The following is a 14,459-nucleotide window of genomic DNA, read 5'->3' on the forward strand; positions in this document are numbered from 1 at the left end:
TTATGTTTTGGATCATTTTCTTGTTGGAAGACAAATCTCCATCCCAGTCTCAGGTCTTTTGCAGACTCCATCAGGTTTTCTTCCAGAACGGTCCTGTATTTGGCTCCATCCATCTTCCCATCAATTTTAACCATCTTCCCTGTCCCTGCTGAAGAAAAGCAGGCCCAAACCATGATGCTGCCACCACCATGTTTGACAGTGGGGATGGTGTGTTCAGGGTGATGAGCTGTGTTGCTTTTACGCCAAACATAACGTTTTGCATTGTTGCCAAAAGTTCAATTTTGGTTTCATCTGACCAGAGCACCTTCTTCCACATGTTTGGTGTGTCTCCCAGGTGGCTTGTGGCAAACTTTAAACAACACTTTTTATGGATATCTTTAAGAAATGGCTTTCTTCTTGAAACTCTTCCATAAAGGCCAGATTTGTGCAATATACGACTGATTGTTGTCCTATGGACAGAGTCTCCCACCTCAGCTGTAGATCTCTGCAGTTCATCCAGAGTGATCATGGGCCTCTTGGCTGCATCTCTGATTAGTCTTCTCCTTGTATGAGCTGAAAGTTTAGAGGGACGGCCAGGTCTTGGTAGATTTGCAGTGGTCTGATACTCCTTCCATTTCAATATTATCGCTTGCACAGTGCTCCTTGGGATGTTTAAAGCTTGGGAAATCTTTTTGTATCCAAATCCGGCTTTAAACTTCTTCACAACAGTATCTCGGACCTGCCTGGTGTGTTCCTTGTTCTTCATGATGCTCTCTGCGCTTTTAACAGACCTCTGAGACTATCACAGTGCAGGTGCATTTATACAGAGACTTGATTCATTAGTCATTTAGGTCAACATTGGATCATTCAGAGATCCTCACTGAACTTCTGGAGAGAGTTTGCTGCACTGAAAGTAAAGGGGCTGAATAATTTTGCACGCCCAATTTTTCAGTTTTTGATTTGTTAAAAAAGTTGGAAATATCCAATAAATGTCGTTCCACTTCATGATTGTGTCCCACTTGTTTTTGATTCTTCACAAAAAAATACAGTTTTATATCTTTATGTTTGAAGCCTGCAATGTGGCAAAAGGTCGCAAAGTTCAAGGGGGCCGAATACTTTCGCAAGGCACTGTATGAACACAGCTGTCATCTCATTAAAGCCATTAGATGCAGTTTATCACAGCACACTGCGCTTTATTACGGGCGACAATAATAGTACTCACCACTGCATTCTCTACCAGAAGGTTGGTTGGCCCTCTTTGATGACACATAGGTTGATACATTGCTATGTTTTCATGTTTTTACAAAAAGTCCCACTGTGTCTAACATCATTACTAAACTTTAGACATATGAGTTACCTCACCTGGTCTCAGGGATAGCTAACTCTCGACCTCAGTTGCTATGCATCTGATCATGATGACCCCAGTTGTTATGCACCTGATCATGACTACCCCAGTTGCTATGCACCTGATCATGACTACCCCAGTTGTTATGCACCTGATCATGACTACCCCAGTTGTTATGCACCTGATCATGACTACCCCAGTTGTTATGCACCTGATCATGACGACCCCAGTTGTTATGCACCTGATCATGACTACCCCAGTTGTTATGCACCTGATGATGACGACCCCAGTTGTTATGCACCTGATCATGACTACCCCAGTTGTTATGCACCTGATCATGACTACCCTAGTTGTTATGCACCTGATCATGACTACCCCAGTTGTTATGCACCTGATCATGACGACCCCAGTTGCTATGCACCTGATCATGACTACCCCAGTTGTTATGCACCTGATCATGACTACCCCAGTTGTTATGCACCTGATCATGACTACCCTAGTTGTTATGCACCTGATGATGACTACCCCAGTTGTTATGCACCTGATCATGACTACCCCAGTTGTTATGCACCTGATCATGACTACCCCAGTTGTTATGCACCTGATCATGACTACCCCAGTTGCACCTTATGCACCTGATCATGATCATGACTACCCAGTTGTTATGCACCTGATCATGACTACCCTAGTTGTTATGCACCTGATCATGACTACCCCAGTTGTTATGCACCTGATGATGACGACCCCAGTTGTTATGCACCTGATCATGACTACCCCAGTTGTTATGCACCTGATCATGACTACCCCAGTTGTTATGCACTTGATTAGTTCCAGGAAAATAAAATCTTCCATGAGAAACGGGACGATTTATTTATAGTAACTGACGAGTCATCAGCACTCCAAATAACCCTGTGTTGAAATGTATAGGCAGTTCATCATAACAGTTACACCTACACAGAATCACAGACGATTACCAATGTACCGCTTATTATTGACAGTAAACAGTGCAGCGGTAATGACGCGTGGAGGAGTTAGTCTAATGATGAACTGAGCTATAGGGCTTTTTCCTCTTTCACCACAAGACAGAGGTGTGACTTCAGATAAAGGTATAAACATCCTAAATCCTAAATCATCAACCTAACAACCTTATATAATAGTCTCTACATGACTGAACATCTACAGCCAGTTCAGACCAAACAGCAGTGGGTTTTTTAAAATCATTTGTTTATTCTTTATTGACCAAGGTTGAGGGGATAGGCCTCCCCTAGCATTCCCATGTAAAGAGATGTCAATGACAAACACATCCGAACAAGAGACGGGGAATAGGATTCATACTTCATACATAAAATACATTTATTTGCTATTTCCCTGTTTTCGTCTGCAAGACAGTGTCCTTCACGATCCATTTTACCCAGACCGCATCCATCTGTGCTATTAAATATAGAGATACATCTGTGTGGGGTTGTATGTATGTGAGAAGAGAGAAGGTGGGTTGTATGTATGTGAGAAGAGAGAAGGCGGGTTGTATGTGTGTGAGAAGAGAGAAGGCGGGTTGTATGGACGTGAGAAGAGAGGAGGCATGCCAGTTTGGCCCCTGCCTAGGTCTCTACATGATGCCACAGGAGGACAGGGGGTTGGCGATCTGACAGGTGCAGGCTGATTGGCAGTACTGGCGTACCGTCTGGTAGCAGCTCCGGTCGGCCTCCCCGCCCCACTGCACCGGGCCATTGGGGTCAGAGGGCAGCCGGCTCAGGATGCTGGTGTTGATGGCCAGGGCAGCCAGCCCATAGTCAGTGAACAGCACCGTCTCACGCCTGCACGTTGGGCACGAGATGAACTTGTACTTGGGGCAGGACTCGTAGAGGATCTGCAAGCACTCCTCACACACCGAGTGCAGGCAGGAGAGGATGCGTGGACGCTTGCCTGCAAAGTTGTAGGTGTGGCCGCAGGTGGGGCAGTCCAGGGGCTCACAAGGCATTACGGGCCCTGAGGAGGAAGAGGAGGTGGAGGAGGAGGTGGAAGAAGAGCGCAGCACGTACTGGTTGACTATGACGTCCTCCATCTTGTAGTGGAACTGGTGGTAGCAGATCTCTGCGGTGCTGGCTTTACGCTGGGCCAGGTAACTCTCCCTGCGCCCCATGGGAGCTGGGGGAGATGAGACCATGGGTCTGGTGGGGGGCAGGTCAGTGCAGGTCATCTCCAGGGCTAGGTCACTGCACGCCTGGTTCACAATGATCTCTCCCTCTCCCCCTCCATCCCATGCCACCCGCGGGGGAGGGGTGAAGCAAGGCTGGGTGACTGGCACCGTGCATTCCCGGGGGAACTTTTCCGACTGGATAATCTTGACGGTATCCATGGGGATTGTCACAGGCTGCCGCCTGAGGCAGGACATGGACATTAAGCTTATTTGTGTGTCTGTGTCTTTGTTAGAGAGAGGGGGCTGTGGGTGGTTCAGCGGGCAATGCCCCTGGCTTGGGTTGGGCGTGGGGTGGGGCTCTGAAGTGAACTGGGGGTGTCAAAGTCAGCCATTAGAGGGGACATGGGGACGTATGATTCTGTCCATTGTTTCAATTAGAAGGCCTCCCACGTCTGTGGTGCTGTTACCCTGAGTCTTTATGTGGGACAGAAGGACTGAGGACTAAAGCCAGAGCCCTCAAACCTGGAGCAGTGAAACAGACTTCCCTATCACACAGAAACACTGTCCGCTGATAACACTACTGATAGACAGCGATAACAGTCCGAGCCTGGTAGTTAGTCCTCTTAAAACTAGTCTGTGCAGTCTTAGATATACAATAAAGATATGTACTGGATATTCAACCACAGTAACAGCTGAACACCAAACAGGACTCAACACATCAGCACAAAGATATGTTTTCAGTGATAACACCAATAAATAATCTTATATGTACATATATAGATAGTAATATGATACACTTTCACAACAGGGTTGTGAAGAGTTCTACTCTCTCAAAATGGAGAGCTCAAGCAGCACAGGCTGTTCAGTAGTAGTTCACTCTGTATTGTCTCACACAGCGTCCTGTGGCTTGCCAGGGGAAACTGACTCAAACGGGGCTTGCTTGTTTCTAGGTTGTTGCTGCTCAAACCAGAACTTCCTTCCTGTTTCTGAGGCTGTGGAATGGCCTTGTGTGTGAGAACAACCTGTAGAAACTCTGGAACCTCCTCTCTCTCTCTCCCACTCTCTCTCACTCTCTCTCTCTCCCACTCTCTCTCTCTCTCTCTCTCCTCTTGGTCAAATATGGTTTTGTGTCCTTTGGCTTCCTTGACTGGAGTCTGATAAGGCGGAGGTCTTTTTTTAGGAGGCAATGGAAATCCCCTGCTCCTTAACAAACCACTCCTGAATTCCTCTAAGGAAGGGGTGCTTGACTTTCAAACTGAGTCCTCCCACTAGGGTAGCTGATAAAGGTCTCTAGGGAGACCTTGTCCTCGTCACGGTCTGTCTGTCTGTCTGTCCCTCAGCAGTTCAGAGTGACAGCAGTGGCCTCAGACAGTCAGATGGTGTGATTGTCGTCCTCACAGTCCTCTTTGGCTGAGTTACCTGAGGAAGGAGAGTTTGATAAGTTAACACCACTCACCAAGATGAATCACACATGAATCTGCCATGACTATGTATTATTGTTAACTAATGTTATTGCAATACTATAGGATGGATGTGATACGATATATGGATACTCTCTCTATTTTAAGACATGCCTCTTTAGGGAGTACACTGAAATATTAAGAATAGAGCACCCTCCTTTGAAATCCTTAATAACCGTAGAGAAGGGGCTCTATTTTTTACCAAAGCATACTGTGGTTGTAGTTGTCTGATAGAATGATGAGTCTGGGTGGTTTTAGTCTCCTCACGCCACTAGCGTCCTATCAACTCCCGTTATCATCCTACTATATGGTGCATGAAAGAGATGCATGTTTGGTCAGCGGCAGATGAGCAAAACCATCGCTATCATGAGGGTATGTGACTCGGTTTCATTAAGCAGGTGGTGTAAATGTATGATTGGATGTAATACTATGTCTGTTTCCACGGCAACACAACAAGGAGTAAAATTGCACATCTTTTCTCTTCCACACAAGGCTCTCGTCATACGTGATGCACGAAGAGAGAAGGAGAGAGAGAGAGAGTAGTGCAGCGGTCCTAGTTACTATTAATGGTCTATTTCTCTATGCATTTTACTGTGGTTTCCTGCCCCCAACCTCCCTTTATGATGCCTGGCTAATTCAAGTCAATACTGTATGTCTAGAGTGTATATTTTTCACCATTGAGGTAGAATAGTATTCATAATTCCCTTCAGTGTCCATTCATCCATCCACGCTACCACACACATACCAGACACCTGAGGTACTGTATGTACAGTATGTACAGTATGTACAGTATGTAATCATGTCAGTCAGAGACAAGGGAGCTGTCTTATGATGTTGGACGAGCAACATTCAGGCCGACTGTCCGAAGAGCCTCACAGCAACACACCCTCGGAAATTAATCATGCCAAATGAACATCTCATTTGGCGACAGTGATGTAAAAATGGAAGCTGATGACGAAGGAGGCCTCCTGCTGAGGCGTGACGTTAGTGCCTTGTGATAGACGCCCCTCTTCGGTTATGTAAGAGGCTAATATCAGCTGTAGCAGCCCTACATTAGTCAGTCAGGCCTATGTTGTTAAGATACCAGGCCTCTCTCTCTCTGTCTGTCTGTCTGCTTGTCTGCAGCCCTGCCCAGTAGTCAGCCTGCCTGCCCAGGAATTAAACTAATGAAATCATGTGCTGAACATTTGACCCTGTCAGCACAAACAAACAAGGGAGAAAAGGGAGAGCCGGAGAGATGGCGATAGCAGCACTCTGGCGAGAGGAGAGACACACAACACACACATTCCTACATACGTACGTACACACACACTAACACCAAGAACACTCTCACCCTTATTCTGTACTTCCCAATCACATACGCCACCCATAACATTTTAGGACACACACAAATTGAATAGACAGACTAACATGCGTGCAGAGATGCTATTAAACGCTAATAAACCAGACTACTTATAGTCTCATCTTCCATGGACTCATTACAGATTGAAGAATACAGTTAGTATAGAAAGTCATGACCCCCTTTCAAAATGTTCACCTTTTGTTGCCTTACAACCTGAAATTAAAACACATCAAATCAGACTTTCTCCGGCTTTATTTACACACTGTAATTTTTTTTTTACTCTGAAAATGTATTAAAAGTAAAACAGTAAAATACCCTATTAGGATAAGTGAACACCCCCCTGAGTTAATACTGGGTGGAACCAGCTTTTGCTTGAATTACAGCCATGAGTCTCTCTGAATACATCTCTACTAACTTTGTTCACCTAGACTGTGTAATATTGTCCCATTCTTCCTTGCAGAATCGTTCAACCTCAGTCGGATTGCATGGTGACCGTTCATGTTTCAACATGACAATGACCCAAAGCACACCGCCAAAGCAACCGTACAGTGGCTGAAGGACAAGAAGGCCCTTAAGTGGCCTAGTCAGAGCCCCGACCTAAATCCCCTCCAGAATCTGTGGGATGACTTGAAGAGTGCAGTCCATGAGCGGTCGCCATGCAATTTGACTGAGGTTGAACGATTCTGCAAGGAAGAATGGGACAATATTACACAGTCTAGGTGAACAAAGTTAGTAGAGATGTATTCAGAGAGACTCATGGCTGTAATTCAAGCAAAAGCTGGTTCCACCCAGTATTAACTCAGGGGGGTGTTCACTTATCCTAATAGGGTATTTTACTGTTTTACTTTTAATCAAATATATATACTGTATATTTTTACTTGGATATTGTGGGTTACTTTGTGTAAATAACGGAAGAAGTTTAATTTGATGTGTTTTCATTTCAGTCTGTAAGGCAACAAAAGGAGAACATTTTGAAAATGGGTGATGACTTTCTATACCAACTGTCGTCTGGATTATTCACATCCATTGTCATTTCGCCACGCATGCTTGTGTGATTGTTTATGTGTGCTGGTCTGTTTTTAAAAATGTTCTAGATTATTTTGGAAATTCCTGAAAAACAGAACCAATGCAGAAACCAACATTACCAACAACAACAAAAACCACCCAGAACATCCCTACCATCTTCCACTCCCCCATTCCTACCTCCCTCCATTTTCCTACACACACACACACACCTAAACTGCTGAGTCCAGCTGTCTCCCTCACACTGCCTTCTGGCTGCATTCCACCTGTGCAGTGCAGGGAGCAGGAGAAGGACACGATGTTCTGACTGAGTCAGACACTATCAGCAGGCTCTCTCTGCGTCTCCATGACACACACCTTCACCCTCAGCCAGGTGACCTGAACTGGACCAGGCAGAATGACTGGTTGACTGGTACCTGTGCCTCTATAACACACCCAGCAACAGTACACAGAGAATGTTGACTATGTTCTGATTAGTATCCACAGCTCTGTCTTGGCTGATAAAAGGTGTGTGCTGCTCTGCTCTACCATGTGGTGGTTATAATGTATTATGATTACATAAATGGTATAATGACCTTAGAGTTGGCTGTGGACAAATCCCCAGATGTGTCCCTGTTGACCGCAGTGAATCTGCATAAAGTGCTATACTCTAAATGCCTGTGAATTCCATAAAGCACCGCTTAATGTTGTCGTTGATTAGTATTGGCCTATATAATGCTGATTATGATAGGATTCTAATCCGCATGGTTGTTTTTTAAATCATTAGATGTTGGTCGTTACCATTTTAATGTCTGCGCTGTGCTGCCATAAAGTGGTATTCAGATGTGTACATCCAATGTTGTCAATGTGTAAATCCATCTACTGTAAGAAATCTGTTTTCTGAATTATGACCAGAATGTTGATGTGCATTCTGCTCTATTCTTTATACATAATCCTGTTGAGATTGAATGAGGAGATATGAGGGGTGATTATGTTAGTGTATGTGTGAGGGGGAGGTTAAAGAATTCAACTCCTTCCATTCAGGAGGGGGGCAGCAGGTAGCCTAGTGGTTAGGGCGTTGGGCCAGTAACCAAAAGGTTGCTATATCGTATCCCTGAGCTGACAAGGTAAAAATCTGTCGTTCTGCCCCTGAACAAGGCAGTTAACTTACTGTGACTCACTGTCATTGTGAATAAGTATGTGTTCTTAACTGACTTGCCTAGTTAAATAAAGGTTAAAAATACAAATGAATAAATAAAAAATTCAAAGCAGACGTCAGCCATTTTCTCCACAATTCATTACAGCCAACTACTCTTTGTCTCCCTGTCTCTCTTCTCGCCTCTCTCTCTCTCTCTCTCTCTATGGCAACATGGCAGGCCACAGAGCTTGTTGGTGTCGACACCAGCAGAAAAACTATAACGATAATGGCCCCTCTTGACACACAGCCTCATGAAGGACTTATGAGGGACACGTCGAGCCACATACAAATCAATATCCCAGTGGCTCGATTGATTAAGCTGATTGATTTTTGTGGAGACTTATGCCTCAGCTCAGGGAGAAGCAGACACAGACACTGTTGCTGCGATGAGGAAGGGTGTAGATGGAGATCTGTAACTGATGAGCATGTGTGTATTTGGGGAGCTTGCCTCAGTGAGAAGGAAGGAGCAGGTTTAGCGCGGTGGCAGCGTGTGGGAGTGGTGCGACAGTGGCAGCAGCAGTTATGCAATCACAGTATGGTAGCAGGAAACAGCACTCGGACTGCAGTCAGCACCAGCACAGTGCATGGTCAATATGGAGATCCCTCAGTGCTGTTGACAGCTACAGAACAGGCAGTTCCAGCCAGGTCCCGCCCCTCCCCTCCCAGAGATCTGTCATATGTCATGACCTCTGGGGATATGATACCCCAAAGGTAGCCTTAAGATACACTTTCCCCTGCAGTCAACTGACAATGGAATATCTGTGGACTGAATCGGACCCCCCACCAGGTGTGTGTGTGTGTGCTTGTGTGTGTGCGTGCATGTGTATGTGTAGCTTATGCATACGTCTGTGTGTATGTCTGGGCGCGGGCATGTGTCCAAGGAATGGAGGATTGTGATGCAACAAGCCTCTCATCTGCAACAAAGACACGGTACTACAGCTGTAGGATTTTAATTTGACACCCTTTTGCCGCAGGAGGAGAATAATTCTGCAGCAGGAGGATTTGAATATCTGAAGAAGTGGTTAGAACCGCCGCCAGAGGAGAAGCTGGAAGTGGTGTTTGTATACAGTGCACACTGTAACTACACTTTACCTTATGTAGGCTACGTGCAGGCAACAGCGCGACTCGTGTTAACTATCATGTGGATTATCATAAATTAACATTTTTGTAGGGGGTAGATGCATTTTTCATTTGGGAAAATCATTTTCTTTAGATCAATTGTCTTATTGTATGTTGAAGGCAAGCAATAGGCAGAATAAATGAATGGTTTTCTCAGTGCCTGTGTGGTCCAGTGGTTACAGCCACTGACCCTGGCACACATATGCCAGAGTTGCTGTGGGTTTGAATCTGGCCCTTTGACTCATGGATGAATGTCTATTTTTGACGCATTAATTCCTCTTGGTTACAGGGTTGAAACAGAAACAACTCAAAGGTTAACAGTTTAGGCGTTAATTCAGAGTTGTTAAGGTTAGGGCTGTGGTTTGGGGAAGTCTTAAAACTAAATGATAAAAAATGACACGCCTATGGATCATCAGTATTCATAGTATTCTTAGTGAACTGCCATAGAGCAGTGGTCTAAGCAGCGCACTCCGAGCCTCGCGAGTGCTGGGCGATATAGTGGCCAGCCTGAGTCTACATTGGGCCCACAAGTTAATTACATTCATTTCAATGTTTTCAAGAAGTAAAACAAATAGTCTGATAATTTACACATCAAAGAAGTGTCTCAGCTCAACAAAGTCGTCTTTGGGTCAAATGCATTAACATCTTGACAGCTTCACGAAATAACATATTAAAGCCACACAATACAGGCTTTCAATCCACACCAAAGACCAGAACTATGTTGACAAATAACACACAGCCTAAGTATAAAGCGTGGACGAGCATCCACACTGGAGGAAAGTGTTATCGTTCTACCGTCGTGCTACATCTGTCAATCAACTGATGGCCCAAATCAGCTCATCAACTCTGACAGGGAAACACAGTAGCATATTATCCGTTTTCACATCTTTCATTATGTGACAATGATAGGCTAGCCTACAGAATGTAGCCTATTGGAATATAATCAAATAACAAGGGGCCTATTGCAATCGTCGATGGCACTAGATTATCGCCAGCTGATGTCTCATCAATACGTTCTAAATTCACCTGCACAGCTGATCTCAATTGCAACCATTATTGGCCACCTCTACCGCTGCCTAAAATATGATGTCGGTGTTTCCTTAGTTCTGCTTGCAACCAAAGTAAATCGAGATATTTCGCCCTCTGGCTGGTATTGTAATCGGAAACAACGTAGTCCTTTTTAACAAACTAGGGGCAATGAATCTATTTGACAAGAATTCCGTATAATAATGATAAAGTGTTTCCTCGTTTACCACAGAAAATCTATCGTGGCAATTTACCCGACTCTTTGTATGAATGGAAACTAATGTTGGTGTAGCCTATTGTTATTATTTTATTAGTTTCCTATTTATGTTATCCAAAAGGGTCTGGTAACGTCATTTCTATTCAAGATCGGGGGTAAAATATCCCTGGACTGTCCATTTGAAATGTGTGAATATATCAAGTCAATCTAGGGGTTTGAGTTAGTTGTGCCAGTAGGGCGTGGGCCAGAATCAAACCCACGGCGACACAGTAGACCACCTATATGTGGCCCTAACCTCAAGACCTTAATTGAACTCAATCTTGCTGCATTTGAAATACATGTTTGTACATTTGAATGTTGCAATAATAGGACCTAGGCCTAGCGTTTGAGCGAGGGAGAGAGAAAATGATTTTGATAGCAAGCCCTGATCCAAATGACTCGACTGCCCCCGCATCGAGAGAAAGATAACTGCTCTTTATCAGGGACTTACGAGGCTCATTCTAATTATCCTGATGCAGCAGGAAAATTCTCAGTGACAAAAGAGTGATCAAGGTAAGATCTGACATCTGGACAAACACACACAGACACACACACACACCAGCACATACATTGGCACACACCCAATATGGAACACACATGCACAAATATTCCACAGAGCCCCCTTTCGGTGTACACGGACACATTGATGCATCCTTGATCAAGCCTTTTACCTGTGTTGTTGTTTGGTCCTGTCGTAACATATCGTCTCCCAGTTCTCTTACCACCTTGCTGTGTGTTGTTGTTGTTGTTGGTTTTGGATATTACTGTGCTGTGAGGTGACAATAGTCTTGTTACAGGGTAAAGCTTCCATGTGCGTGTGAAGCTGATAACATGGCCCATTGGTCTCAGTTCGTCTGAGAGTAGAACAGAAGGTGTTTTGCCAGAGGGACAGAGGAAGAGGAGGAGAAGGAGGAGGAGAGGAGCGACAGAGGCAAGGTGATCATTCCTGTCTGTGAGACCCTGAGAACACAAACGATGGAGGTGGAGGGAGGAAGGGAAGGTAAGATGGAGGCTGTCGAAGGATGGATGCGTCACTCCTTCCTTTAGTCACAGTGATGGAGGACAGAGACTGGTGGTGGAGCCCACCTCTTCTTCTCCTCTGTCGGTTCCCTTCGTCCTTCAAACTCTCTCCCTCTCACCATGTCGCCTGCGGTGTGGCCGAGCAGCAGTTTCTAGCAGCTTCCTCTCCATCCCTCCTCCTGTCTCTTTCTCTCTGCCTGTCAGTCAGCCAGCCAAATAGGTTGTGTAATTACGTGTGCTCCTGTGATGCCTCTCTGGGTATCTTCCTCTCCTCTCTCTCTCTCTCTCTCTCTCTCTGGTCTCAGAGCCTCAGGTCTTCACTGATGTCTTTCTTTCATCCTCTCTTCTTTTCTTCCATTCAGTCGTTATCTCTCCCCCAGTGGCGTCACTGTGCTCCTTTTCTCTCGCGGCTGCCGTTTGTTAGCCTTGCTCCTTCTCCGCTGCTGTCAATGCGCCTCTGTGCACACACTCACACACTGGCTCACGCATACACACAAACACACGCTTGTTCTCTGTTTCTGTTTCCCTTACCATATGTATGTGGCTCTCTCTCTTTCTCTCTCTCTCTCTCTCTCTCTCTCGATCTCTGTCTCTGGACCTGACAATTTCTATTGCATGTTTTCTCCTCCCCCTCTCTTGCTCTCTCTCTCCTTGCTCTCCCTCTCCTTGCTCTCTCTCTTATCTTGCTCTCCCTCCCTCCCTCTCTCTCTCTCTGCAGTCTCCGCTGCAGTGCCTCTGCAGGCTGGATCACGTTTTCTAGTTGCCAGTGAAAATATTTCAGCCAATGAGGGCCCTGAAAACCCACCCCCCTTCTAACCTACACTCACTCACACCACCTACTGAAAGATGGAGGCTATGTGCAGAGAGCACTGAATCATACTCCATATACAATATTAATCCATCACACACAAACAAAAACATATTCTCGGTACACAGGCCAGGCACACAGGAAAGACAGGAAGCTGCTAACAAATAGATCTGATCTGCAGAGTGCAGCACTAAACATAAATCCAATAAACAAATTCATTCAAATATGGAATATTTAACAGCACAACACCCATGAATCATACTGCATCACATTACAGGCCAACATACATATAATGAGCCACACAGTTCATATAGGGAAAACAGACCACATGACCACCACTGCATTTTTCAAAACAACATAGAAAAAATGTTGAATAGTCCTGGTGAGATTTCACCGAAACGCAGTATCACAGAAACATGGGATATTCATGTCATCAGCTCGCTTTCACAAACACAAAGTGGCAGACACTTAAAATCAGTGTCCCTGTCTGGCCGTCATGCCACAGCCTCAGCCGTCACAGACTAGCATTACGTAACGCGGATTTTAATCAGTTTCCCATCTCCACAGGCCTGCATGTTGACCTATAAATAATCCTCAACTCGGATTGAAAAGATGATCTATGAAAGAATATCTGTGTGTGCTTCTGCATAACCCACGCATTGAGAAACCATTCCATTGAAGTTGCTTGATTCTTTATACTTTGGCTGTAACAGAGAAAGAAATATCTCTCTCTCTATACACACATTTATTGTATGAGCTAGATACAGTTTCCCCCAGAGTCAGATAAACTCATGGATACCATTTTTATGTCTCTGCATCCAGTATGAAGGAAGTTAGAGGTAGTTTCGCGAGCCAATGCTACCGTTTGCACAATGACTTGAAGTCTATGGTATCTACTAGCATGCTAGCAGTTACCATAGACTTCCAGTTATTCCTCTGCCGCTAGTTAGCAACTTCCTTCAAACTGCACGCAGAGACATAACAATGGAATCCACTAGGGAAGTATATTCTGGGGAAGTAGATAAAGAGTTTAATTGACAAAATCCCGATGTATCCCTTGAACAGTCTGAAAAACAAATGAGGTTATCTTTATGATGATGTTATGTTATTATTATCATTGTTATTATTATTATGTTATTACTGTTATGATGATGAAATAAGGATGTTTGCAGGAAATCCACTTCATGTCAGAGAGAGAGAGAGAGAGAGAGAGAGAGAGAGAGAGAGAGAGAGAGAGAGAGAGAGAGATTGTGTGCAAAAAGAATACAATTTGAGACGTGGATGTTTTGAGACGAGAGACAGATGATTATAAGATGGCAGCGTGTTAGAGGGACTTTTACAGTTGAGGCAGGATTCAATCCAAAACCTCACTATAGCACACTTGACATTGAAGGGTTATGGTTGCGCTCAGTATTACAGCTGTAGGACATTATAATACCATTCTAGGGTTAGAGTTAGATGCAATATAAGGCAAGTGACTTCAATTGCTAATTTCTCTGAATAGGGGTTAATAAACATTACCAGATTCACTGGGAATACATTACATAGTATGAAGAAATACTCCAGGACACAGCGTCGTACTACTTGTCAGACATAGAAAACTGACACTGTTTAGTCCTACTGGGTATTGGGGTGGGCTTGGTGTGGGGTTTGGGGCGTCCGTTGGTGGCTTTTGAGCATTTATTTGGAATCCTCATGTCTTAGGGGTAAACTCAGCAAAATCATGTTGCCACGAGCAGCACCGGAGATGTTGAGATGAGCGAGATG

General features: G+C 44.7%; 1 protein-coding gene across 2 annotated transcripts; it reads right to left on the bottom strand.

Annotated features, from left to right (window-relative positions):
- Window positions 1–2,527: 2,527 nt before the first annotated feature.
- rnf208 (ring finger protein 208) lies at window positions 2,528–12,542 on the bottom strand. Of its 2 annotated transcripts, none has more exons than XM_029653355.2 (2): window positions 12,416–12,542; window positions 2,528–4,880 (listed from the first exon to the last, which is right to left on the bottom strand). In XM_029653355.2, the coding sequence occupies exon 2, from the start codon at window positions 3,720–3,722 to the stop codon at window positions 2,931–2,933; it is 792 nt and encodes a 263-aa protein (XP_029509215.2). In that variant the 5' UTR covers window positions 3,723–4,880; window positions 12,416–12,542; the 3' UTR covers window positions 2,528–2,930. The 2 variants fall into 2 exon arrangements, with proteins under 2 accessions (XP_029509215.2, XP_029509206.2); XM_029653346.2 differs by having other exon boundaries at window positions 11,536–12,542.
- Between the last annotated feature and the right edge of the window lie 1,917 nt (window positions 12,543–14,459).

Source organism: Oncorhynchus nerka, linkage group LG4, assembly GCF_034236695.1.
Source record: "Oncorhynchus nerka isolate Pitt River linkage group LG4, Oner_Uvic_2.0, whole genome shotgun sequence".
NCBI classification, from domain to species: Eukaryota; Metazoa; Chordata; class Actinopteri; order Salmoniformes; family Salmonidae; genus Oncorhynchus; species Oncorhynchus nerka.

What these genes read in the sequence shown, in the direction of transcription:
- rnf208 (XM_029653355.2), bottom strand. Translation starts at nt 3,722, where the DNA reads ATGTCCATGTCCTGCCTCAGGCGGCAGCCTGTGACAATCCCCATGGAT.